Below are 24,521 nucleotides of genomic sequence, written 5' to 3'. Positions count from 1 at the left end.
GTGGTAGGCTAGTGCATCTTTTGTTTTGATAAAGAGGACATACATGGAACTAATGCACAAAAGATTAAGGACCCCCACAACAGACTGGGTGATAGAGGGCTAACCACCTCAACATTCACACTTCAAGAATCATTATGGTATATGGATTTATATGTAATGTACAGTATATTTGGGTTGTCTCTTCTTAGAAAATAATATAAATTTGTTTTTGTGGAGAACATGAGAGTAATATTTGAAATATATTGATTACAAAGAAAATAATATAAAGATTATAATAAATCGTCAGACAAAAAGATGTGCTCTGGGCAAAAATACTGCAGATAGTACTCGTCAAGTACCGACTTCTGTGAATTAGCTCGTCCAAAGCGTTGATTGGTTAGATGGTGGTGTGTGTTTTTTTTTCTGTTGTGACACAAGATGCAGATGTCTGTTGGATGTATTTACAGTATCTGACAAACTGAAGCAACATTTTGAGTATCGTTCACAGTGTCAGACTATACTGGCCCATTCACTCACTTCACGTAGTCGAACGTGGGCAGGCAATGTAGCAGAATCAGATGCCACACACTGTAGAGGGTGAAGGATTCGCCTTACTTCAGCTGTCAACATATATAAAAACAAGAATATCAACACTTGTATTTCTCACACGCACATGACATGAGTGACACAACTGGTCAACGAGCTCTACTTGCATCTCACACTTTGTGAATTATTACACCTTTAAATACCGATTCACTTTGCAAGTGCTTAGCTCTAGGATTTTGCACAACCTCCAAAATATGCGCCTACATTGAAATGTATCTTTTAATAGCCAATCACATGTTTTTTATTCACTCTGCTGCTGAAAAGTTCACTTCAGTCCACATTGCTAGTTTTATGTACGGTATACACATCATCATATCAAGGCAGAAACTTAGCTGTTTCCTATAGGATCCTATGTTATCATTCAGGTTTTCAGATATATATGCGGTTTTGCTTTCTATGTGCTGTTATACATTGTGCCAATTAAGCAAATATTTAAGAAACACACAAAGTAGTTTTCTATGTATTTTAATAAAACTAACACCTCTGTTTCCCGTCTGAAATCTTTGTGTCTCATCCTGTTGTCATACATGGAGCCCAATCACAGGTGCTTTACAGTTTTGTTGTGCGGTACACATGTGTCATGGTTTTCTAGGTTGAAAATCTGTAATTTTTGATGAACGACATGGTCTTAAGACAAAGTATTAATTTAATTTTAAGCAATCGTATGCGGAATACACTGTTAAAAGAAGCTGTTCTGGGACACTTGGTGGTAAATCAAACAACTTGAGGGGAATTGGCATAACATAATAATGTACAAAAGGGGTTCTTTAACCCATTAAGACCTAGGGCAGATTCTACAAATGCCTTCAAAATCATTAGTTCTCAAACTTTGTTGTGCCAAGAACTGATATCTACTGTATTTGTTTTTTTGTTTTTTGAAAAACGTATGTTCCTATATAGCTAAAATCTAAAATGACACAGATGGGGTAAATTGGAAGTATACCCTGGAAGGCTATTTTGAGAAGATCTTTGATCATGAATGTGCAATGTGCATTGAGATGTTTTACGTATAAAATGTTTCAAAGCCTGACGTGTCGCCTCTAAACCATCAAAATGGGTACTTTGAAACTTGACATCTGATAGTTTAGTATTGCATTATCAATATAATGTAAATTCACAGGAGAGATTAACATTTAGTATGGCTTCGAATAGAATGTACAATAATAGTGATGATATAAAGGGAGCAGAGAACAGAATTGTAACAGTAGAGATTCACACCTGTAAGCAGAGTTCCAGATGGACCAGCCATCAATGAATTATAAACCAAGCCAGCTCATTTGATTTAGGAATTGGACATTGAGTTTGGTGGAGGAATGCTAAACATGTACCATATGTATAGCAAAAAAGAAAGAAAAACAATATAACTGAATAGATTCTCCAAACTGTCTTTTGCAGATTTTAAATCATGTAAGTTGTAAGACTTATTTGAGTGATTTTTATCACTATTTATTTAAGTATTAGGTTTGCTGTTCATCTGCTGTTTTGGGTTCTCTCTCCCTCCCTATCTCTCTCTCCCTCCCTCTCTCTCTCTGTCTCTGTCTCTCTCTCTCTCTCTCTCTCACACGCACGCACGCACGCACGCACGCACGCACGCACGCACGCACGCACACACACACACACACACACACACACAATATAAAAGCTGTTTGTATAGGAACTCTCTTTTAACAGTGTTGTGTCTTTGCTGACAACTCGTTCTCTGTACTGCATGTTTTTGCCTACTTATGCCTAATGTATTCTCCGTCGTACGACGAAGTATAAATCAGGCTCTACCTTTACGTCAAGGAGAACAATCGTTTTCTAAGTACTATATGGAGGTATAATGAATGATACTGTTTATAAAGATTATTTTCCAGTTCCAACTTCCAAAGTGGAAAGAACACAAAAAAGTGGAAAATACTATGTTTTAAAATGGTTATCATTGTACACAGAGACGCACTGTATTATTCTACACTGGAAATGTAAATATTATAGTAAAGATAGAAACACTTTTAAAAACATCCAACAATTGTGATGTGAAGATTTATCGCTTCACTGTTTTGTACAAAACATGTCAGTAAGGTAATTATTTATAGTAGTAATGTAACATAGAGTCTAATAGCAGAACGTATATTTTAAAGAGTATAATATGAAATATGATTATAAAAGCATGGGACCTGTTTATTTTTATAAGCACAAGTTTCAGGCTACGTTCTCTCATATTTTATGACAAACATTTGTTTTTTCCCGTGGTTATCATTGTTCAGTTGTCTGTGTCATTCACACGATTGGGACATTGTCAGACTCATTCATTGCTTAATCCATTGTTTAATTTCTTCATGTGCACTGATTCATGTCTGTCTTTATTTACTGTCAATAATCTTGTCTTCGCTGTGGTCTTCTGTCTGTGTATAAATAACTCATGTTTTAAGAGCAATAAAGTGTATTGGAGATTTAAAAGAAAGAACCTTTCAGAGAATGTGCCAATTGACATTGCATGTGGTAGCCTAGAGATAAACCAGGTGGTCTGTTCCTAAAATAACTTAAAAATACTATGATACTATGAATACTATAGGAATATAGTTATTTAACAAAAATAAATATCACTTCGACTCAGAAAGTGGAGTAATATATGCATTGTATATATATGCATTATTATTATTATTGTTATTATTATGAGTAGTAGTACTATACTAGTAGGCTAGTAGTAGTAGTAGTAGTAGTAGTAACGTAAATGCTGTACATGCAAGTAAAAGTAAAACATTCTTAAAATGTTTGAGAACCACTATATGTAGTATTAAAGTCACACAAAAACATTTTAATTATTACATCATGGAGCTTGGTGGGTGGGGCCCGGGGGGACTTGCTTCAGTAGCTGTCTAAATGACGTCACTACGACGCAACGCAAGTAATGTTGCGTTCACACGGGCAGACGAAACGATGCAGTCTACCATTCATGATCAATGGAAGCCAGCGACATGACGTTGTAAAGACGCAATGATGCATGTAGCTGCTCCAAATCAACTCAAAGCGCGTCTTTGCATCGTCTCGTCTGCCCGTGTGGTGTGAACGCACTAAGCGTGCGCGCCACACGAGTAAGCGCGCTTGCGCGATCACGAGGGACATAATGGTGGATAGGTAGGGAAACACATTTAGCTCTGAACGGTAGCAGCCATCAACACTCTTCCATCTACTGCACTTCTGGCCGTCCCGTTCGGTTCTCTCGTCTTATTATAACCGCGGCTTTTCCACGCGCTGTTCGTCAGCTCGTACCGGGGAACCGTTCAACCGACGCCCTGGACCGTCCCAAAATGCCCAACATCAAGATCTTCAGCGGCAGCTCGCATCCGGACCTGTCCCAAAAGATAGCCGACCGCCTGGGGCTGGAGCTGGGCAAGGTCGTCACCAAGAAATTCAGCAACCAAGAAACATGGTGAGGTTCGATACGTGTTCTAAACGTTGGTTGAGTTGAATCGGCGCGATCCGTTTCGAATTGAATGTACTGCGCCAGTTCTATTTGGGTTTGTAATTAATTAGAAACGCGTGGTGTCATGGTGAATTTAACTCCGCAGGCAGCGGAGCATGGTGGGAGATGTAGTCCACACAGTACACCCCCACACGCATGGCAGAGAACGCATGCTTGCTGTATTAAATAAGTCAGCGTGGCCAATTTGGCCATGGTTTACCTCTATGATCTGAGACTGTTCTGTTTACACATAAAGATACAATCCGCAACTTATTCAATGAATGCAACGTTATTGTAACCATTCTGTAGGCTAGGCCCGTAGGCCGTGGTTGGAGGTGGTCTCCCGCTACTCTTTCATTGAGGAACTTTTATTAGATCCATGGTGTCGAATAGGACCTCACCTAGGCGTACTGTACTGGTTACTACGGTAGTACTAGTAATAATAAAAATACACCAGACTTAGTGCTTTGCTGAGTACTCAAAGACAAGTTAATTACTACTGCCTGAATTTAAGGCCGTGTGTGTGTGTGTGTGTGTGTGTGTGTGTGTGAGGGTGGGTGCAGTCAAAAGATAATTCACAAACAAATTAATCAAAGAACAACAATTGAAATGGCTCAACACAACTAATATTGATTGATTGATTACTTTATTGGGCAGAAATGTAAACAGTCAAACACATAGTCCAAAAGGATATCACTGAAAAAAGTCATTGCGCTCTTGTTTCCATTGATCAGGTCCTATTGGTTTCTCCAAACAACTCAAAATGCCACTTTCAATCACTACTGCAGTCTCAGAATTGTTTAACTCCTTCATGGCATGCAACTTCAGCATTCCTATGTTTCCCGGGCCGGGTTCTATGTTAGCCACTTACCATATGGTTAGGGGGGGAACATAGGGATGATGTCAACTGCATATCCATCCATAATATTATTCCAAAAGGACGGTTATGCTTTTCCCCTGTGTGTGTGTGTGTGTGTGTGTGTGTGTGTGTGTGTGTGTGTGTGTGTGTGTGTGTGTGTGTGTGTGTGTGTGTGTGTGTGTGTGTGTGTGTGTGTGTGTGTGTGTGTGTGTGTGTGTGTGTGTGTGTGTGTGTGTGTGTGTGTGTGTGTGTGTAAAAAAGATGCATAACAAATTGCACTTTTGGTCAAAAATGACAATTTTGATTGGGGAGCCATATACCACCCAGGGGGAGTCTGGGGGACCCATTTAATTTGAAAGCCTGTTGTGAACCTGCTGTAAGACCCCAGCTTTCTGCAGTATTCCGGAGGAATGTTAGACCATTCCTCATGGACTATTAAGATTTATGAATTTATTGGGATACCCTCTTAAGTTCCTTGCGGCTAGGGAGGGAGTAGGGACCCCCCACCACTGCCACGTTGCTCACATTTGACCTCGTGCTCCAGCATGTCATAGCAAATTGGCTATTTGGTCCAAAATGTAAAAAATATATATTTGGAAAACGGTCTTAAGTATACTGTGATTTAGAACATGATTGAACATTTCACAGTTAAGGTCTAATATTTCTACAGTTGCTATAAATTGCTACAAAACCTGTATCCAATAATTTGGGGCATACTCAAGATGAAGGGTCAATATAAGTCTAATATCAAATCATGTATACTACATACATACGTATGACCATTTTTCAGATTTGTTTTTTTTACATTTTTGAAAGAAAAAACAGGATCCGTAGCAACACCTAAAGGTTCCATTAACCTCTGTTTACTCTGTGCCTCATCCGTCTCTGGTCCTGTCAATGGCATGTGTGGTTGGGTACCTCTAAAGTGTTTTGTTTGTTCTCCATTGTGTTGTTCTCTCTCTCTCTCCCCCCGTCCCGGCACAGTGTGGAGATCGGCGAGAGCGTCCGCGGGGAGGACGTGTACATCGTTCAGAGTGGCTGCGGGGAGATCAATGACAATCTGATGGAGCTGCTCATCATGATCAACGCCTGTAAGATCGCCTCGGCCTCCCGGGTCACGGCTGTCATCCCCTGTTTTCCGTACGCCCGACAAGACAAGAAGGACAAGGTGGGGGTATGGAGCATCTGTCTAATTACTTACTTCATCACGTCTCATTTGACCATCCTGCATCCACTGACCCGCCTGCAGCCCGCCATGTTCCACAACCGCCAAGTATCGGGACCGGGAATGTTTGTTTTATCGGTTGTCCCTTGGATGATGACGTTGCCATTCCATAATGGTAAATAGTGCATTTTAGTGCTGCGCAATTAATCGAAAAAAGCTCAAGATCTAGATACCTATGCAATCTCATTTTGTGAAGAATCGTACAGCACTATTTGGCTGTCCAATTCATTTTAGTTACTCTTATGTTTATGTAATAATGTTTTTCATGGAAAAAATGAGAATCGTGATCTAAATTCTTGTGGAGGAAAATCAAGATTCACATTTGAGCAAGAATCGTGCAGCACTAGTGCATTTATATAGCGCCTTTATCCAAAGCGCTTTACATAGATTGTGCATTACATTCACCCACACATTCATACACTCTACCTCTGACTCTGAGCCACTGCCTCCCCTTCCATTACAGCCTGTGTTGCAGCCTGACCCGTGTTAAGGTGACTCCGGACCGAGGAAACTTGTTCAGACCAGTCAAAGACTAATTAAAACTCTCATATTGCAACAGACTAGCATTTTTTATCTGCACAAAGACAGTCTGCCGACGAAAGATTATTTTCCACCATGCAAATTGCAGAAAGCGCTGGTTTGCCAGGTCTTCTTATTATGAGCTACTTTGGGCTAGTTGTCCTGTAACATAGCTTAATATTCATAGTTGCCCGTTGCTTTATAGTTTGGGCTTATTTCTGAAGTGTAGTTGCTTATTTGGGCTTGCTTTCATGATTAATTTAAAAAAATAGCTGATGTAATAGGGCTCAAGTGGTGAAACTGGTTGCTTCTTTTGGTCTTGTTTTCATAGACCTGGTCGCTTGTTTCACTCACAGAATCTGGCAAGCTAGCTTGTCAACAGGAGCCTGCATCCTGCACTGGCAACAAAACAAAACACACACCATTTCTTTTCGCTAGCTTTTGCTTTGGAGTTGATCAATTGGTATAATTATAAATTGAGAGTTGACATTGAGAATAATTATGGTATCTAGTTCACACTGCACGAGTAGTCAGCACTGAAACATGACGAGTCAGACGAGCAGACAGTAGAGAACCACTCTACAGTGGAGTATTTACCCCATTCCAAGCATTAGTTTTGCACGAAAAACACTCCTTGGTCTAAATTAGGCCATAGCCACCTCCCCAAATGTGATGACCTCATCACATTTGTGATGACGGCTATGGCCGTTTTTACCCCAAGGAGTGTTTTTCGTGCAAAACTAATGCTTGCAATGGATTCAGAATCATTTTGAATGTTTTGCCTTATATAGGATGTTAATGGTACCCAACTTTCAATCCCTGAATTTTCCATGATCCAAAATTTCTCAATCCATCAATTTTTTATGTTATTTGAATGACCTAAGGATCATAAAAAACCTTGAACGATTACTATTGCAATTTATTTTGGGCCAAATCTTAGATTGACTGGCCTATTAGTCCTATACAGGAATGGCTGTCGTTAATTAGCACTGTATCGATTCTGATTCTGCTTAATTTTATTCCGGTTCTTAGCAATTCTCCATTTTGGCAAAAGAAGAAAGAGGTAAAATGTAGAGATAACAAAAATATCTTCATTATTATTTATTTAAGCATTAACTGACATAAATAAGATTGAATTTACTATGAATAGTACTGTATATTGAGTGTACCTGCGAAGGCTGCGATAGAGCCATGGTTGATTTTTTTTTGTCCTTTAAAATCAAATTTCAACTAATAATTGAGAATAAATTGTCAAATGTAATGAATAGTAACCATACGTTTATTCCATGACAACACAATGGAAAGCAGCAAAATGTTATTAGGAAACCTAACCCAATTCCAAAGTTTGATACCCAACCCTACACCTATGATTTCATTAGTATTATTATTATTTTTTCATAAATTGGAATGCCTGAGAATGTGCAGTCAGACTTTGTATACACCAGATTGGATACAGCTGTGAATCTAGATTGCTAGATTGTTTAGAAATGAGCCATGTAGGCCTGGGCCGTGGCTCAGCGGTCCAGGCACCTTGGCTGGTAATCCAGTCTGGCAGTGTGCCGCGGGTTCGACTCCCGATCCCAACGGCCTTTACTGCATGTCTTACCCCCATCTCTCTCCCCATTTCCTGTCAGCCTACTGTCTGTCCCTCCATAATAAATATAAAATAAAGGCGAAAGCCACAAAAAAACATTAAAAAAAAAGAAAAAGAAATGAGCCATGTGGGGGTCACGGTGGCACAGTCGGTAGTGCTGTCGCCTCACAGCTAAAAGGTCTTGCGTTCGATTCCCGCTCGGGACGCTGGGGGCGTGTTCCCTCCTCCGCGTCATCAGTGCCCATACCCGAGGCGGGTTTGGCGAAAGGGCCTTTCTGTGTGGAGTTTGCATGTTCTCCCCGTGTCCCTTAGGGTAGGTACCCTCACAAAAACATGCCGTAATCCTGGTCTCTAAACAACCTCCCCCTGGCCAGCCGGGGTGCCTGATGGAGGGGAAAGGAACTGGTCATGTTCCTTCCACGCGCTACGTCCGGCCGGGGAAACTCTCCCCTGTCAGGTGAAAAGAAGCAGCTTGGACTCCTCATGCATGGAAGGAAGCATGAGGTCAGTCTGCTGCCCCCCTCCCAGGCTGGCAGAGGAAGTGTAGCACCCAGGATTACATTAGATAATTGACACTGGGTGAAAAAATGGGTTACAAAATTGTGTGATAAAACGTAAAAAAAAAAAAAAGAAGCTGTGTGTGATTTGATGACAACTCTCCATGTGACTGACATCTGGTTTTCGTTGCAGAGTCGTGCTCCCATCTCTGCCAAACTGGTGGCCAACATGCTGTCAGTTTCTGGTGCAGACCACATCATCACTATGGACCTGCACGCATCACAGATACAGGTACAATACATTGGCACAAGGTGGCGTGCTATGGTCATGAAGTGTGGGTCATGACCGAAAGAATAAGGTCGCGAATACAAGCGGTCGAAATGAGTTTTCTTCGACTGGTGGCTGGCATCTCCCTTAGAGATAGGGTGAGAAGTTCAGTCACACGAGAGAGACTCGGAGTAGAACCGCTGCTCCTTCGCCTGGAAAGGAGTCATCTGAGGTGGTTCGGGCATCTGGTTAGGATGCCTCTTGGGCGCCTCCCTAGGGAGGTCCTCGACACACGTCCCACTGGGAGGAGACCCCGGGGCAGACCAAGGCGCAGTTGGAGGAAATGCATCGACTCACTGGCCTTGGAACGTCTCGGAATCCCCCAGGAGGAAGTCACTAATGTTGCTCTGGAGAGGGAAGTCTGGAGCACTCTGGTGGAGCTGTTGCCCCTGCGACCCGACTACGGATAAGCGGTTGAAGATGGATGGATGGTGGCGTGCACTGGAGGATCGGGGTCCTGTCCCAAATAGCCTGCTAAAGGGCCCACTAAGATCACCACATTTTGAAACATGTTTCACAAAATCGTAGCTTGCTTTTATCCGCTGTATCAATTTACAATTTAGGCATTTAGCAGACGCTCTTAATCCAGAGCGAACCTGTATGGTTTACATGTCCAGGGTGTCTCAGGTTTTGTCAGATAGGTTGGGAACCGCTGATTCAGTGTGTTTGAACTCTCATCTGTATCTCCTCAGGGTTTCTTTGACATCCCAGTAGACAACTTGTACGCAGAACCTGCCGTGCTCAAATGGATCAAAGAGAACATCCCGGAGTGGAAGACCTGCACCATCGTCTCCCCTGACGCAGGTGGAGCCAAGAGGTACATACAGCAGGCCTCTTCAATCAGAATACACTGTCAAATCATCAACATTCAGCCACTAGATGTCGCTCTCTCTACATCACAATACATCACTCTGTTGCATATTTCCCTGAGGCACTGTGAGGCAGCCTTCATGGACTTTAGATTTCTCTAAAGACTTTAGATTTCATCTATATTCTATAAAATGGTCTGTGTGGCTGCCCGCTGCTAATCTCACTAACTGCTTGACTAATCTGTGCCAAACCTTTTAGGCACGCTGCCAGTACACCCACAGAACTACCTCCCATTACTTATGGGGAGGTACTTACTTATTTCATGTTTTATGCTTTTTGAGTGGTGTAAACCACTCAACCACTTTTTTGTGCAGAAAAAATGAGCATGGTTGCTATGTTCACCCTGTTGTAATGACGTAATGAAATCACACCCGGGTGAACAGGGTGAACATAGCAACCATGCTCATTTTTTCTGCACAAACAAAGCCAGGTAATGAAATCACACCCGGGTGTGATTTCATTACGTCAGACATGATTTCATTACGTCAGACAGACCTTACACCACTCAGTTCACACGGGTGTGATTTTTTTTTTTGTATAATGGAAGTCAAAGGGGCTGTTGAAAGCCTTGACCGTACCTCAACATCACCATATATACACTGGAATTGAATGAATTTGGAGCCAGACTTGTCTTACTTGCTCGAGGCTTACTTATCTCTACTGGCGATGTAAATGGAACCGTGCTTTTTGCCATAACAAGTATGTTGTCTGTCCCCCCCCTGGCAGGGTCACCTCGATAGCGGACAGGCTGAATGTGGACTTTGCCCTCATCCACAAGGAGAGAAAAAAGGCCAACGAGGTGGACCGCATGGTCCTGGTGGGGGATGTGACGGACCGCGTGGCCATCCTGGTGGACGACATGGCTGACACCTGCGGAACCATCTGCCACGCTGCTGACAAGTAAGCCTGGTCATGATGCACCTGACACCTGCATGTTTGGCCTGTTAATGGCCTTGTGCTCCTTAAACCTGTGGATACTTTTAGGGCTGCAACTATCAACTAGAAAGGTTGATAGTTGTGGTTGCCGCAGTCGCTTACATAGTCCAACCCAAAAAATACTTGAGTTGGATTTTTAGATCTTCCCATGTTAAGTGAATGGGGAAAATTAATTTCTCTAATTAATTAATATCAATTAAACTATACAACATTTCTCTTAGCAATGAGCAAGCACACCATTCCCGATGAAGTCGTCGATTGGACATATGGCTCAAGTGCGTACAGTCAAAACTGTGGGAGGAGTATCGTTTCAAAAAAAGTCTTACTCCAGTAAAAATAAAGTGTTACAATTAGCTCTTCGCTAAGTCCCACCCAAGCCCGTTGTTGGCCAATACCACGTTAGCGACGGTTACTAAGGTAGAAAACTGGTCACGCTTGCAATGCTGGTCAAAATGTTTAAGCAGTGTCAATAAATATATTTGCTGTACAGCATGTGTGGACCTCAGAAAGAGGGTTTGTTTTCTTACCTTGTTATGAGCAAACTAGTCCGTTCCATGAATTATTTCGCTCCGTTGTGCAGTTTAATAGTACATATTAGAAATAAAAATAGGCTCTCATTGACTTCCATTGTAACGGGGGAACAGCTCTCAAAGTCACTCTTTTAGAACACTAAGCTGATTCTGACCGTTTATGACATGAGGAAAACTCACTCACTTTTATTTTTAATAAAAAATGTCAACGTTGTCTTGTCTGTTTTTGTTTTGACTTCAGTGTTGCCACATTGTGTGAGAGAAATAAGCCAACCCACCTCCAAAAACAAGCCAACTCTTAAAGCCAAATCAAGAAAAACAAGCCAAAACAAACACAATAATATGACCATATATAATCATAATAAAAATATTGTATGCATTTATCATTATAAATACTATGTAGGCCTATGTCTATGATAATTAATGTTTTGGTAATGTATTACATACACTAATTATTAGCCTTAAGCCAAAAGTAGCGGGAAATAAGCAGACCTGGCAACCCTGACAAGTTTGTGTGGAAAGAAGTTCCGGTTTGCCTACAAAACGATCTGATTGGTCCAAATCTGTACACACACTTCTGAAGTAGCCTCGGTCTCAGCCTTCCATCCAGGCGGTTGGATGTAAACAAATGTATTTGATCTCGTCCACTTGTCGCAAACACCATACACAATTTTGGACACGTTTGAGGGAGACACTTTAGAAGAAATGTCTGGGACTGCAGCTGGGTGCTCAAACAGCATGGAGACTTGTTTACAAACGAGAGTTGGGAACACCAGAACCGCTTCACTGTATATCTCCAACCAAAATAGTTACTTTATAAATCTATCAAAAGACGAAAAGTTTTCCTGATGTCATAAACTGTCAGAATCAGCTTTTGTTGTGTTCGCTTATGTGCTAACTGACTGACTTTGAGAGCCAGGTATTTGACCAGCATGCAAGCGTGACCAGTTTTCTACCTTAGTAACCGTCGCTAACGTGGTATTGGCCAACAACGGGCTTGGGTGGGACTTAGCGAAGAGTGAATTACAATAGTCTGGCAACCACACTAATGAATGAAAAGAAAAGGTAAGTGGAACAATAGTATGGTTGCCCATAGGCAACCACACTAATAAAGTGTTACAATTACAATAGTCTGGTTGCCCTTTGGGCCACCACACTAATAATAATAATAATAATAATAAAGTGTTACAATTACAATAGTCTCGTTGCACTAACTAGCTTTGGGGATGCGTCAGAGCTGGATTCCTGAATGGGAAATTCTGGGCACAAGCCCTGCAGGGCCCAAAGAGCAGGGTGGCACTGTAGGAAATTAGGCCAATTAAGTCAGAGGCATTCACCCTGGAAATCTTAATTATAGCGGCTCTCATATAATATGTATTGTTACATATACAAATAATAAAGTGGTGAAAGAACATAACCAGCTGATCAGTCAGTCTATCATATGATTCTAAAGTAAAGGGCCCCAGCACGAAAAGCTACTATAGTGTACCCGCATACGGCCTGTTTTGAAACCGAATATACAAAAGATATTTTGACACTACTTTTCTTTCACTTAAATGAGGAAACTGATGACAAAAAGATACAAAAAGAGATAACTATGACTCATTTCGACTTCATGTTGACATATCCGTGGTGCAGTAGATCATATCATGGAGATGCGGTCCGGTACGCTCTTAACCCATTTAGACCTGAAGACGTTTCTGCAAATGTCTTCTAAATCCTGACAGTTTTCTGAAAAGCCTATGTTTCTATGTCAGTCGTTCTTAAAGTTTTTCATGTCAAGGACCCCAAAAATATATGTAATTGGCCGCCGACCCCCATCTGAAAATATGTTGTTCCAGGGATCCCCCATGAAGCAAAGATTGAGTTAAAAACGATCGCTCTGACAGAATATATATTCAAAGATTTGCACCACATTTTCTCGATTTTTCAAAAATAGCAGACCTACATGCTCGTAGCACGGCACTCGGTGCCGCGCTATGAGCTTGTAGATCTGCTATTTTTCAATAGCTAAAGTATAACATAATTCTTAAAACACCAAAAGGGGTTCCCGCCCGTCACTACACCATTGGTTCTCAAAGTTGGGGTCTCAGCTAGTCCTTAGAAGGGTAGAAACTAAAATCAGCCAGAGAATGTATCATTCATATACTGTACAGTACTATGCTGCGTGAATAAACATACAATTTGATAGCATACAGTAGATCACCCAGGTTTTATGGTTTTTCAATCCCCACACGTGTATGTATAAGTGTTGCAACACTTAAAATGCAGAATATGAAATTTTAACGGTAATATCGTATCGATATCGCAATATTTGGCATAAATACAGAGATATGAAATTTTGTCCATATCGTGCAGCCCTACTTGTAATCCAGAGCCCATAGAGTATAGACAGAGTTACGACAACTCCGTTCACTTCATGGGGCCAGTCCTCTTCTACATAGACTTCTATTGGCGAATAGGGACACCGGAAGTTTACAGAATCTATTGTAGTCGAGGGCTCGCGCGCGTACATGAACCACGTGACCGGGCTGTTTTCTGCCCCCTCAATGTCGCAACTCTGTCTATACTATATGGCTCTGTTGTAATCCAAACGTACATGCGTGTGGGTATAGGGATAGGGTGGCCTGGCTGGGTGTATGACTTGACTACCGCGGCCTGAATGATTCAGCCCTGCAGCCCTGGTGTGAGATATGATCTGGACAACAGATGTCAATATGAAGTTGAGGATAACATTGACCACTTCTGTGTCTTAGTCATACTTCTCTCTCCTTTCTTTCGTAATCTTTTTTGTCATCAGACGGACAGCTTGGTCATATACTTCTCTCTTTGTTGACGTTTTGTTAACTCATCCTCCTGCCGTTAACCCAGTGGTGGAAAGTAACTTGGCTCTTTCATCCCCTTTTTTTAGGCTAATCTCGGCCGGAGCCACCAAGGTGTACGCCATCCTGACCCATGGCATCTTCTCTGGACCGGCCATCTCTCGCATCAACAATGCCTGTTTTGAAGCGGTGGTGGTGACCAACACCATCCCCCAGGAGGAGAAGATGAAGCACTGTCCCAAGATCCAGGTCAGCATTCACTGGTCACTTGACCAAAAGTGAAAGATAGTTTGAAGCTGCCCCTCTAGACCTAGCAAAGGGAGCGTTCTTTCAGGTTGTTAACACAATCAGTGCCGGGATTCCTTCAAAATAGGAGCTCTGGGGTGCCGGAAAGACATGGCCGCTTTATATGAACAGCGTTCATATTTTGAACGAGAGGTGGATGAGGAGCAGAAATCAAGCGCCAATATATCCATCAGATCAAAACCACAGAGCGCACTGGATTAGGAGAGACGAGGCATTCTTTCTGCCGCACTAACAGGCTAGTGAACGGGAAGCTAATATGACCGTAGTAATATGACCGTAGAGCGAAGTGTACGGTGGCCGAGAGTCCGACTCAAAAATAAAATAAAAGAAGAAATTCAGAATATTCTCCCCTCGCCTGATATCATTGAGGATGCGCTAGGATATGTACACACGTCCAATGCATCCGTCGATTGGATTCCCTAGGACGTGTGGACACGTCAGATGGACAGAAGCGCTTAATCAGACTTGTTCTAATTTTGTTTTTATTACATTTGTATGTTTACCTCGTCCTCTGTCCTCTTCTTTTGCCCCCAGGTTATTGACATCTCCATGATCCTGGCAGAGGCCATCCGCAGAACCCACAACGGCGAGTCTGTGTCCTACCTCTTCAGCCACGTCCCCTTGTAACACTTAGCGTCCACCTGGCACCAAAAAATAACTACAAGAGGGATGTATCCCCCCTTGTCCCCCCTGTAACACCTAGTGTCCTGCTGTTCCACCAAAAAATAACCACAAGAGGGATGTATCCCCCCACTCGCCACAAACACAACCATAATGAAAGCTCTACCGATGACTAACCATGAAGATAATGATGGAGGATGGAACCCTCCTGTCTGTTACTAACACTGAATAGTATTCACTTTATTCTCCTTGAAGCAGTGGTCCCTCAAGTCTGGGACAAGTGGTGTCCAGTGACCCCCATATAGGGGTCCTTTAGGGGCTTCCAGGTTGTCCCCAGCTAAATGATTGAGCGTTGGGAACCAAATGGAACCTGAGCAGGCCTGTAACTGTAAATGGCCAAACTACAAGCTCACAATGCTTGTCACAGATGTGCGATGCCTTGTGAGCTTGCAGATCGGCAGTTTTCGACGCGCGACACTGCCATGCAACAGAGCATAAATTAGGCTTCACACATCAGAGAATGCCAAGTCACATGAAGTGGTGTGAGCTTGTAGAACGGCCACCCACTCACTGTGACACCGTCACACGACGAAGCAATGTACTGAGAGCCTCAGAGTTAAACTAACAGGGAGCATTTTACAGTGTAGATTGGAGTCCCAGAGATAAAATAAACGAATTTAAAAAAGATTATCAAATGGGCGTTCATGGTCTAATCATGGATATCAAACTGGGGGTCCTTGAAATTTAAACTCACTGGTCAGGGACACCAAAGCAAACCAAGATGGAGCTACTGAATTTAGGCCCGGCTTTATTGATTTGTGAATGGGTGAACATGTCTCTCTATCCACTGTGAACTTTTCTTCCATGACATTTAAAATATAGAGTTTTGTCCTTAATCATTTCATGTTGGCAGGTGTAAATCTGAAGCTCTGGGCATAACTTTACAGAGCTCACTGTATAACAAGGTTCCTCTGCCATGGCCAGGAGAAGCCATCTGGTAAAGACGTAACCGGAAGTGTAGTCACCTGATAATCTTGGCACCTCAATATTGAATTGGCTGTTTCTTCCCCAAAAAATGTAAAAATAAATAAATGTATAAATGATCTGAAATAAGTTTGTGTACATGATTTGTACTTAATGTTTAACTTTTGAAGGCCTAATATTTCAACAACCTGTGGCTAGCCATGCATACTTTAGTTTATATTACATCAGGTCATTTTACAAAGCATACATTTCAAAGTTGTTTCTTTTTTTTTGCCAGTTACACATTGAGGTGCTCGGATTTCTCTGGTGCCTGCTTTTCCAGTATCCAGTAAAGATACGTAAAAGCTGTTACAAGGTTTGGATTATGTTGCAACGACCATGCAAGCAGTCCTCAGTTCAGGTTTTTATTTAGTTATTTTGTGTTGCTTGCCGTTTTCTTTTTTTGCCGCATCTGTTTTGAAAGGTGTAAAAAGGCTTGTTAATTAAACTTGAGTACTGAGCTGTTAGTTTACAAATGCCATTGAATATCCTCTCAACCAAAGTGTGCCTCAGCAGTCTGAACTGTCTCTTGAAGGACGATATCCACCCTCTACAAGCGCTTTCCCTGTCCCAAGTCTTGTTTTTACAATTAGGCATTTACAGACGCACTTATCCAGATCGACAAACGAGTATGACCGACCTAGCTTGGCTTTGTTCAAAAGCAAGAAAATTTACAAACAGACAATGGCTTGATAATTGATTGATGGATATTTTATTAGACAACATATAAATACAAACGCACAATGTACAGTCAAGCATTTTGTCCAAAATGATTTCACCTAAGAAAGACCTTGTGGTCTTGTTTCCATTCGGGGTCCCATACACTCACACACAATCATGACATGAATAAAACAGTAACAACAATTGATATAATAATAATAATAATTTAAAACAACATGACATTTCTCAACGTGAAATATACAGTAGGCCTATGTACAGGCTATGTTTAGCCAAATAATTGATGGAAAACTACATCTGTATAATGTACCATATAGCAGGACATTTACAAAGAGAACACCCGTTTCCTCTAGTTCTCCAGAATGATTTTCTGCAACTCTAGATAATTCATCTCTGTGTGATCACAGAAAACCACATAGAAAAGTAATGACTTTTATTTCTTTTACTGGATAAAGAGCTTTCTCTTGTCTAGACTTATCAAGTTGTTTTCATTTGACTGTTGAGGTGCACTTGATGAGTGGGCTTGCTCGGTGTACGAGGTTTGTGCTTCAAGGTTCCTGGCTGAATTTAACGTTGCTTTTGGGTGGAAACCTTGTAGTTTCAACATTTATAAAACCCACAGACGGGCCTTTTCACTTAAATAATGCGTTGTAAGCTTGTAGATTGGCTAATCTTTGCTACATTTGTGTGACACTATTGCAAAATATGGCATTAATTTACAAAATACTAAAGTTGAAATATGGAGGTTTCTGCTCTACAGCAACGGTCTATTCTCTAGGGGACTCTGTTGGGTTTTAGCTTGGGGTCTCTGCAGGCTGGAGCGTCCTTTAAAATGTTTAACTGCTATCATTTTTTGTCCCTCCACACATTTATATAAATGTCTGGACAAGTGACTTGTCATATAATGTGCATATTCCAAACCTGACTGTGTTTACTTTTTTTCAGTAGGGTGAATGACTGCGCCAAATACCAGAGTGTAGAATGTGTTCTTAAATAAACATTGTGAAAATTGATAAATATGCTTGAAATCTTAATAGTGACTGATGGACTGGACGTACAGTATCTGAAGGAGAAGGCACAGTGAAAAGCTGTGGTTAGTAATGGAATAAATTGGCTTTAGCTTGCAGTCATTAATGCAAACTTGTCACCTTTTTGGTTTGTTTTTTAAAGGTGCATTAAGTGTTATTTTGTTAACAAGTCTTCAATAGCTCTACTGACCAGTGAATCGCGCAGCCTTCTACCCAGACAAACAGGATATACCCTGTCTTGTCTATCAGCAGGGGATTGATTGATTGAAGTATTAACAGTTTGCAGAATTACAGTACATTTCAAGCACAACTCCATACAAAAAACGTAACTGAGTGGACAACCAATAAAGCACTATGACTTGTTTACAAGAGGGTTTGTTTACAATTTACCCAATTGTTCAATTCATCATTAAGGTCTGTCCCATGCAATCCAGAAGTTTATCTCTCAAAACAATGAGGCCCAATTTGACTTTGGACAAATAAATTACTGATCAGTTTGTCCAAAAACGTATAGGCCTACTTTGGCTTTGTAGGCAAAAAAACTGCCTCTCCCGTTGTCCGCTCCCTCTTTGCAACACAAGAGGGCAGTGTGGTATAAATAAATATAAACTATAAAAACATTAGAACGTAAGACAGTTCTAATATGCAGATGTTACCCCTATGATGTTACCTCTATTAAGGGTAACCGGAACGGCTAATCATTCAAATCGTCACACAAACCAAATGTTTTTGTTTGTATTTCTTAGAGCTTATTAATTTGCTTTTATACATACTGGCAGAGTGGGAGTAGTCTCTCGAGACAATGTTGAATTAAAAGGAAAAGAGGGCATTGATTTTCCTTTATTTTTTGACGATGGGTTCTCAGATTGTACTGGGAGAGACCCGGGAGAGACTTTATTTAAACATTGTCCGTTTTAACAGGATGATGATAATTAGTGAACCACCTCATAGCTGCTTGGTCTCCCTGACAATGAACTACCCAGTCGCTGTGGGACCATCCATCTGGGTCCTGGGATATGGGATCACATCATCCAACCTTCGCGGTTTTTCGCGACACCGTCGTGCGATGACGTATAAATGAGGCTTATAATAAAATAATCTCCATTCATTCAGGCTTTACGCACCTGACGGCTATTGGACCGCTATGGTCCTGCCCTGCTTTCCATTTACTGTTCGGTGCACATATTCGGTTTAGACCCCGCCTAACTGTATCCGGTCATTTACACTCACAATACATTGTAATCACAAACGATTTCCGTATCCGCTCTGGACCGGTGTTATCTTTCTACACTACACAGTGCTCATCATTTAAGACGCAGAGACACCCTACTTTAATTCATTTGTTCATTCGGACGTGACACGGTGACAGGCAGCGCATATTAATGATTAACAATTATACATACATGATGATATAAATAGCCCACACTCGGATTTAGCAAAGGATGCTATAATTTCCAATCCAGGCGTTTTATTAGTCACCATTTCGTATCCGTTACTCGACGTACGGTTATTTTGGAGCATGTTGTAGCACCGTCAACCGTGTTCTTCAGTCAGTCTCGTAATATTGTCAAAGGAGCAAGAAAAAAATACCTTTATAATGTGAGTTTATTGTTGGGACTTGGGTAATAAGAATAACAGTCGCCTAGTAAACAGCTAGTAAACAGTAGCCCAGACAAATCATTATCTTCTCATGGTTGTTGCTGACGCCTAAAAAAGTAAGTACCTTTAGTACCACCACCATGCACCAATCGTCCCTTTAAAGGATTTTCCCGAACATATCGTATTTATAAGCACATGATTTATAAGCGATATCATTTAACCACTTGTATTAACTTATAACTATAACATTGTATTTAGCTAGTTTGATTCATGTGAAATTGAAAATGATGTTAATTCCTTTCCAGTTCTTTTTTTTAAATATCTAGTCATCAATACTGTTCTTTGGAGCTGACTGTTATTTTCATGGAAATGGTTGTTGTGTATGAGACACACAGTGGGTCTGACATGAAATTCAACAGATTTATTTTCTTTCTGTCTCTGCTTTGAAGATGGGGCGGGGTGATGGTGGTCATCCAGAAGATGAGGAGGCCCATGGGGAGGGGGCGCTCACCAAGCCCAAAGCTACTCGCTTCCAAAGCTACTTACATGGGGGAACGTCCACTCTGCTCTCCTCGCTCCCCACCATCATTGTGTTCCCCGTCTACAAGACAGTCTTCCGCCAGCAGATCCACAACACGTCGGTCCGTCACGCAGTCGGACAGCTCTACGGGGAGGGGCTGGTGAAGCTGTACAGAGGCGTGGTCCCACCCTTGCTGATGAGGACTCTGAACGGGATGTTGCTTTACGGGGTCCAGGATAACCTCCTTCAGCTGCTCTCCTCTTCTTCAACCATCATTAGCATCCCCCCATCCGCTCGCCCGGCACTGGCAGGGTTGGGCGCAGGCGTGGTGGAGGCTCTGGTCTTTACGCCGTTCGAGCGCGTCCAGAGCGTGTTGCAGAACGGCCAGAACGACCGCAGTCTGCCCACACTGAGGAGTGTTCTGGAGAGGCTGCGCCCCGAGAGGCCCGCCTCAGGGTTCTATAGAGCCTTCCTGCCCATAGCCGCCCGCAACACCCTGGGGAGCTGTCTGTATTTCGGCCTGAAGGGCCCGTTATATGAGGCTGTAGAGGCACAGGGGCTCACCCCAATGGCCTCTTCTTTCGTGTCTGGCACCCTGACCTCCATGGCCGTCAGCTTGCCCCTGTACCCGCTTTCTGTGCTGGTGGCTAACATGCAGGCACAGGTGGGTGGGGAGATGGCAGGACTGGGGGCCTGTTGGAGGAAGTTGTGGGACTCTCGGCAGCGGCGTGTGTCCCTGCTGTACCGCGGCGGCTCGCTGGTTATTCTGCGATCGTGCATCACATGGGGAATCACCACTGCCATCTATGACCAACAACAGAGGCGCGTGGGCTGACATGCTGTGTAGGACTATACCATAAGACAGCCTTAAACCAAAGAGAAACTGCAAGGTTTCCAGAATTCTTGAATTGGCAAAAGTCAGACTAGGAAGTTTCAGTGTCACATTGTATAGCGGCCACGTAGAAATAAAAGTTCTGAGGCCAGTGTTGAGAGTTGAGATTCATGAAAAGACAGATATATCAGAAGTGAACATTTCATACAAAGACATTGTAATGTAACTTCAAGGAAGACAATTTGTTTCTGCACTATCCTTGTTTTAAAATCCCATTCCCAGGGAGCATTTCTGTAAATAACACATAACCCGGCTTCACCGTGTTCAAATTCCTTCCATTACTTGATTTCCAACTAGTTATACCCCTCAAGATGCAATGTTGGCTGTGTTGACAATAGCCTGGTTAACAACTTCCTCTTCCTGGAAGGAAGAGGAAGTTGTTCATTTATTTATGTTGTTTGTTTCCCCATAATATTTTGTTAGTCTTTCTTTCTTTTTTCAGTTCATGTGCAAAAGGAATGAGTCCTTTTTCACTGAGTGTAAACAGTCATCTTTTAATGTCATACTGTATATCCCCTGTGGTTCTCATACTTTTAATTTAACAGCCTCCCATACCTCTGGGAGTGTACAAATGGACATGTGACATGGACCCATAATTAAGGGTCCATTTGGTTCCGTGTGTACACTCAGAGTTACAGACCTGTATGGGTCCATTTGGAACCCCCTCAAGGAACCCTTAGGATGCCTGGACCCCACTTTGAGAACCACTGGTAGCCAGTGGAGTACAAATATGAGACACAGCCAGCAGACATATACAGTAGCAGTAATTGTCATTATTTAAATTATTACACTATATGCCTTTGTACACATCAGATTGTATTGATCCAAAAGCTGTGTAATGATAGGGTTATGCAAGGCAAATAGATGCCTGGAAATGTGTTAACTTCAAATTATATTACTGAGATGTTCATTCATGATGATGTGTGAAAATGAAATTGACTTTATGATGCAAATAGCATGCAGTATTTAAAGGATGTTATTGTAGCCTATACAGTACTGCCATTAATTCACATGGTCTCTGAGACTTGGCTAATATAGGTTATGTTGAAAAGAAAATCACATCACACACATAATGTAGTACACACATGTAGTTACATACTGTAACTACATGTATAGATATTTACAGAACAGATAGATAACCTCAGAGCAGAAAAGAGAGAGTGTGTGTGTGTGTGTGTGTGTGTGTGTGTGTGTGTGTGTGTGTGTGTGTGTGTGTGTGTGTGTGTGTGTGTGTGTGTGTGTGTGTGTGTGTGTGTGTGTGTGTGTGTGTGTGTGTGTGTGTGTGTGTGTGTGTGTGTGTGTGTGTGTGTGCGTGCGTGCGTGATTATGGCATGCTGGAGTCTCCCGAAATGTGTATGTCACTCACAATTCTGGTCATTTTGAGTTTTGTATTTTTTTCCTCTTAATTTGTTTTATACGCTTTTTATTATTTGTTCATTTATTTATGTATTTATCTTGTTTGTTTCCCCATAATATTTTGTTTGTCTTTCTTTCTTTTTTCAGTTCATGTGCAGGATCTCAGGATTTAGTCAGAAAACGGTAAACCCTAAGAATATCCAACTACCTACAGTATAGGGCTGCAGTTGTTTCACTCTGGGACTCTGAATACACGTGCTGCCTTGTCTAAACTGTAACCTGCTGTTAACACATTACTGTGTATTGATCCAATACATGATTTGATCCAATAAATGATTGTAAGTCCCATGTTTCGATGCCTGATTGATGATTGTAAGTCCCATGATTGTAAGTGATTGTAAGTCCCATGTTTCGATGCCTTTTAAATGATGAGCTTCGTGGTGATCATGTTCTCATGTGCACAACCTGCGACTGATGGCGCACGTGTCGTGGATATTGTTGCATGTGTATGCTAAAGTTCTACTGAATCATACAATCAGTGGTGGTCGTGGAGAGTAACAAAGTACTTCCTAGGCCTACTTTAGTACTGTGCTGTAATTTGAGTATTTGTATTTTTGGATTCTTGATGACTCCACTGCATTCAATCCAAAGACAAGTATTGATTTTTAATTCATGCAGAAATGCTATCATTTAAAAATGTTTAGCCCTTTGGATAGACACTATGTTATAATTCAGGTCCACTCGTATAGCATACTTTTATGGATAGGTCTATGTGTTTCTGGTAATAATATTACCAGACATTTTCAGACAATATTTGGACATTTTATGTCCCAATATAATATTATTGATCACTCATTCTGTATGTTTGATGAAAATGGTGATGACCCCCGCTCTCAAACATCAGTTTGCTGTAAATTCATGAGAAGTAGCACATCTTTTCCACTAGGTGTCAGTCTTGTACAGATGTACTTGCTCTTCAGACTGACAACTACTAAACTAGTCAGTCTTCACAGTTGATTCACAGAATTAATACATTTGCACAGTTTCAGACTGAGCGAAGTATAGCAATGTAGCATCACGTAACTTTGTTCTGTTTCATCTGATCAGTACTCTGATTATTTTTAGGCCTACTTAAGTAGAAGTAGCAATACCATATTGTAGAAACACATAAGCTTACTCTGTTACAAGTCGAAAGTCCTGCATTCCAATTTTTACTTGAGTTAAAGTACTAAAAGTTCTCGCTATGCAATGTTTCTTCAATCCCAATCTTGGTAGAAACACTGTTAAGGGGTCTGCCACGAGTGCAGGCAGACAGACAGACAGACAGACAGACAGACAGACAGACAGACAGACAGAGGTCAGCCTGTTGAATAGAACATAGAAGGCCTCTGTATGGCAGCCTTTTATAAACAGTTAATAGAGAGCACATGATGTGTGTGTGTGTGTGTGTGTGTGTGTGTGTGTGTGTGTGTGTGTGTGTGTGTGTGTGTGTGTGTGTGTGTGTGTGTGTGTGTGTGTGCGTGCGTGCGTGCGTGCGTGCGTGCGTGCGTGCGTGCGTGCGTGCGCCTGCCTGCCTGCCTTTCTATCTGCCTGTCTGTCTGTCTGTCTGTCTGTCTGTCTGTCTGTCTGTCTGTCCATGCGTGCGTGCGTGCGTGCGTGCGTGCGTGCGTGCGTGCGTGCGTGCGTGCGTGCGTGGAAGATATGGGTCTGTATGAACACAGTGTTATGTCCCGCTTCTGGCCTTAGAGGAAGGAAAGAAAGTCCCGCCATGCTATAATATTTATTAAATCATAAAAAGTTGGGGGCTTTGATGGCACAGTTTTATAAAATATGTATGAAGGTTATAGTAGGGTTTATACAGCCTACAGTAGGCTACCATCAGTGGTGGAATGTAACTACATTTACATTACTGTACTGTTTGAGGTACATATACTTGAGTATTTCCCTTTTTCTTCACTTTAAACACTCCACAGTTTACTTAATAGTTACTTAGATTTAGATTATTATTACAAAACATAGTTTCACCACTTAAAGGGATATTTCACTTTAAAGACGAAGTTTTTAAGTTGTTTTTTATCAGACATGGGGCTGTATTTTTTCAATTACTATTTTAATGTATTTATTAAAAAAATAATGTGGGGGGGGATACAATACCTTACACTGAGTTTGTATAGGAAGGGGTGTGTCTGATAAAAATTAAATATCCCTTTAAGCTCTATTTTATATACTTTGTAACGTGACATGGCAAATGTTTTAATAGATACTTTGACACTGTAAGCACATTTTGT

General features: G+C 41.7%; 2 protein-coding genes and 1 long non-coding RNA gene across 4 annotated transcripts; 2 read left to right on the top strand and 1 right to left on the bottom strand.

Annotated features, from left to right (window-relative positions):
• Positions 1-3,632: 3,632 nt before the first annotated feature.
• prps1b (phosphoribosyl pyrophosphate synthetase 1B) lies at positions 3,633-16,793 on the top strand. 2 transcript variants are annotated; one of them, XM_079503434.1, is made up of 7 exons: positions 3,633-3,997; positions 5,874-6,057; positions 8,918-9,016; positions 9,745-9,869; positions 10,649-10,822; positions 14,300-14,459; positions 15,051-16,793. In XM_079503434.1, exons 1-7 carry the CDS (start codon positions 3,876-3,878, stop codon positions 15,141-15,143), a joined length of 957 nt encoding a protein of 318 aa, XP_079359560.1. In that variant the 5' UTR covers positions 3,633-3,875; the 3' UTR covers positions 15,144-16,793. The 2 variants fall into 2 exon arrangements, with proteins under 2 accessions (XP_079359560.1, XP_079359559.1); XM_079503433.1 differs by having other exon boundaries at positions 5,874-6,063.
• On the bottom strand, positions 16,576-18,522 carry LOC306924940. The gene is made up of 2 exons (XR_013790227.1): positions 16,882-18,522; positions 16,576-16,848 (listed from the first exon to the last, which is right to left on the bottom strand). It is a non-coding gene; the product is annotated as an uncharacterized lncRNA (long non-coding RNA).
• Positions 18,523-19,914: 1,392 nt separating this feature from the next.
• LOC306919898 (solute carrier family 25 member 53-like) lies at positions 19,915-21,062 on the top strand (the record flags this gene model as incomplete). The annotated part of the gene is made up of 1 exon (XM_079496450.1): positions 19,915-21,062. The coding sequence occupies one exon, from the start codon at positions 19,915-19,917 to the stop codon at positions 20,818-20,820; it is 906 nt and encodes a 301-aa protein (XP_079352576.1). The 3' UTR covers positions 20,821-21,062.
• Between the last annotated feature and the right edge of the window lie 3,459 nt (positions 21,063-24,521).

This window comes from Electrona antarctica, assembly GCF_951216825.1.
Source record: "Electrona antarctica genome assembly, chromosome: 1".
Lineage (NCBI taxonomy): Eukaryota > Metazoa > Chordata > Actinopteri > Myctophiformes > Myctophidae > Electrona > Electrona antarctica.
The sequence above is the reverse complement of the archived record's forward strand: the minus strand, read 5'-3'. Positions and strand labels throughout refer to the sequence as shown.

Bases quoted from the DNA above. Each gene is read 5' to 3' on its own strand.
- prps1b (XM_079503433.1), top strand. From the start codon at position 3,876: ATGCCCAACATCAAGATCTTCAGCGGCAGCTCGCATCCGGACCTGTCC. The intron at 10,823-14,299 runs GTAAGCCTGGTC...CCCTTTTTTTAG, and splicing joins ATCTGCCACGCTGCTGACAA to GCTAATCTCGGCCGGAGCCA. The intron at 14,460-15,050 runs GTCAGCATTCAC...TTTTGCCCCCAG, and splicing joins AGCACTGTCCCAAGATCCAG to GTTATTGACATCTCCATGAT.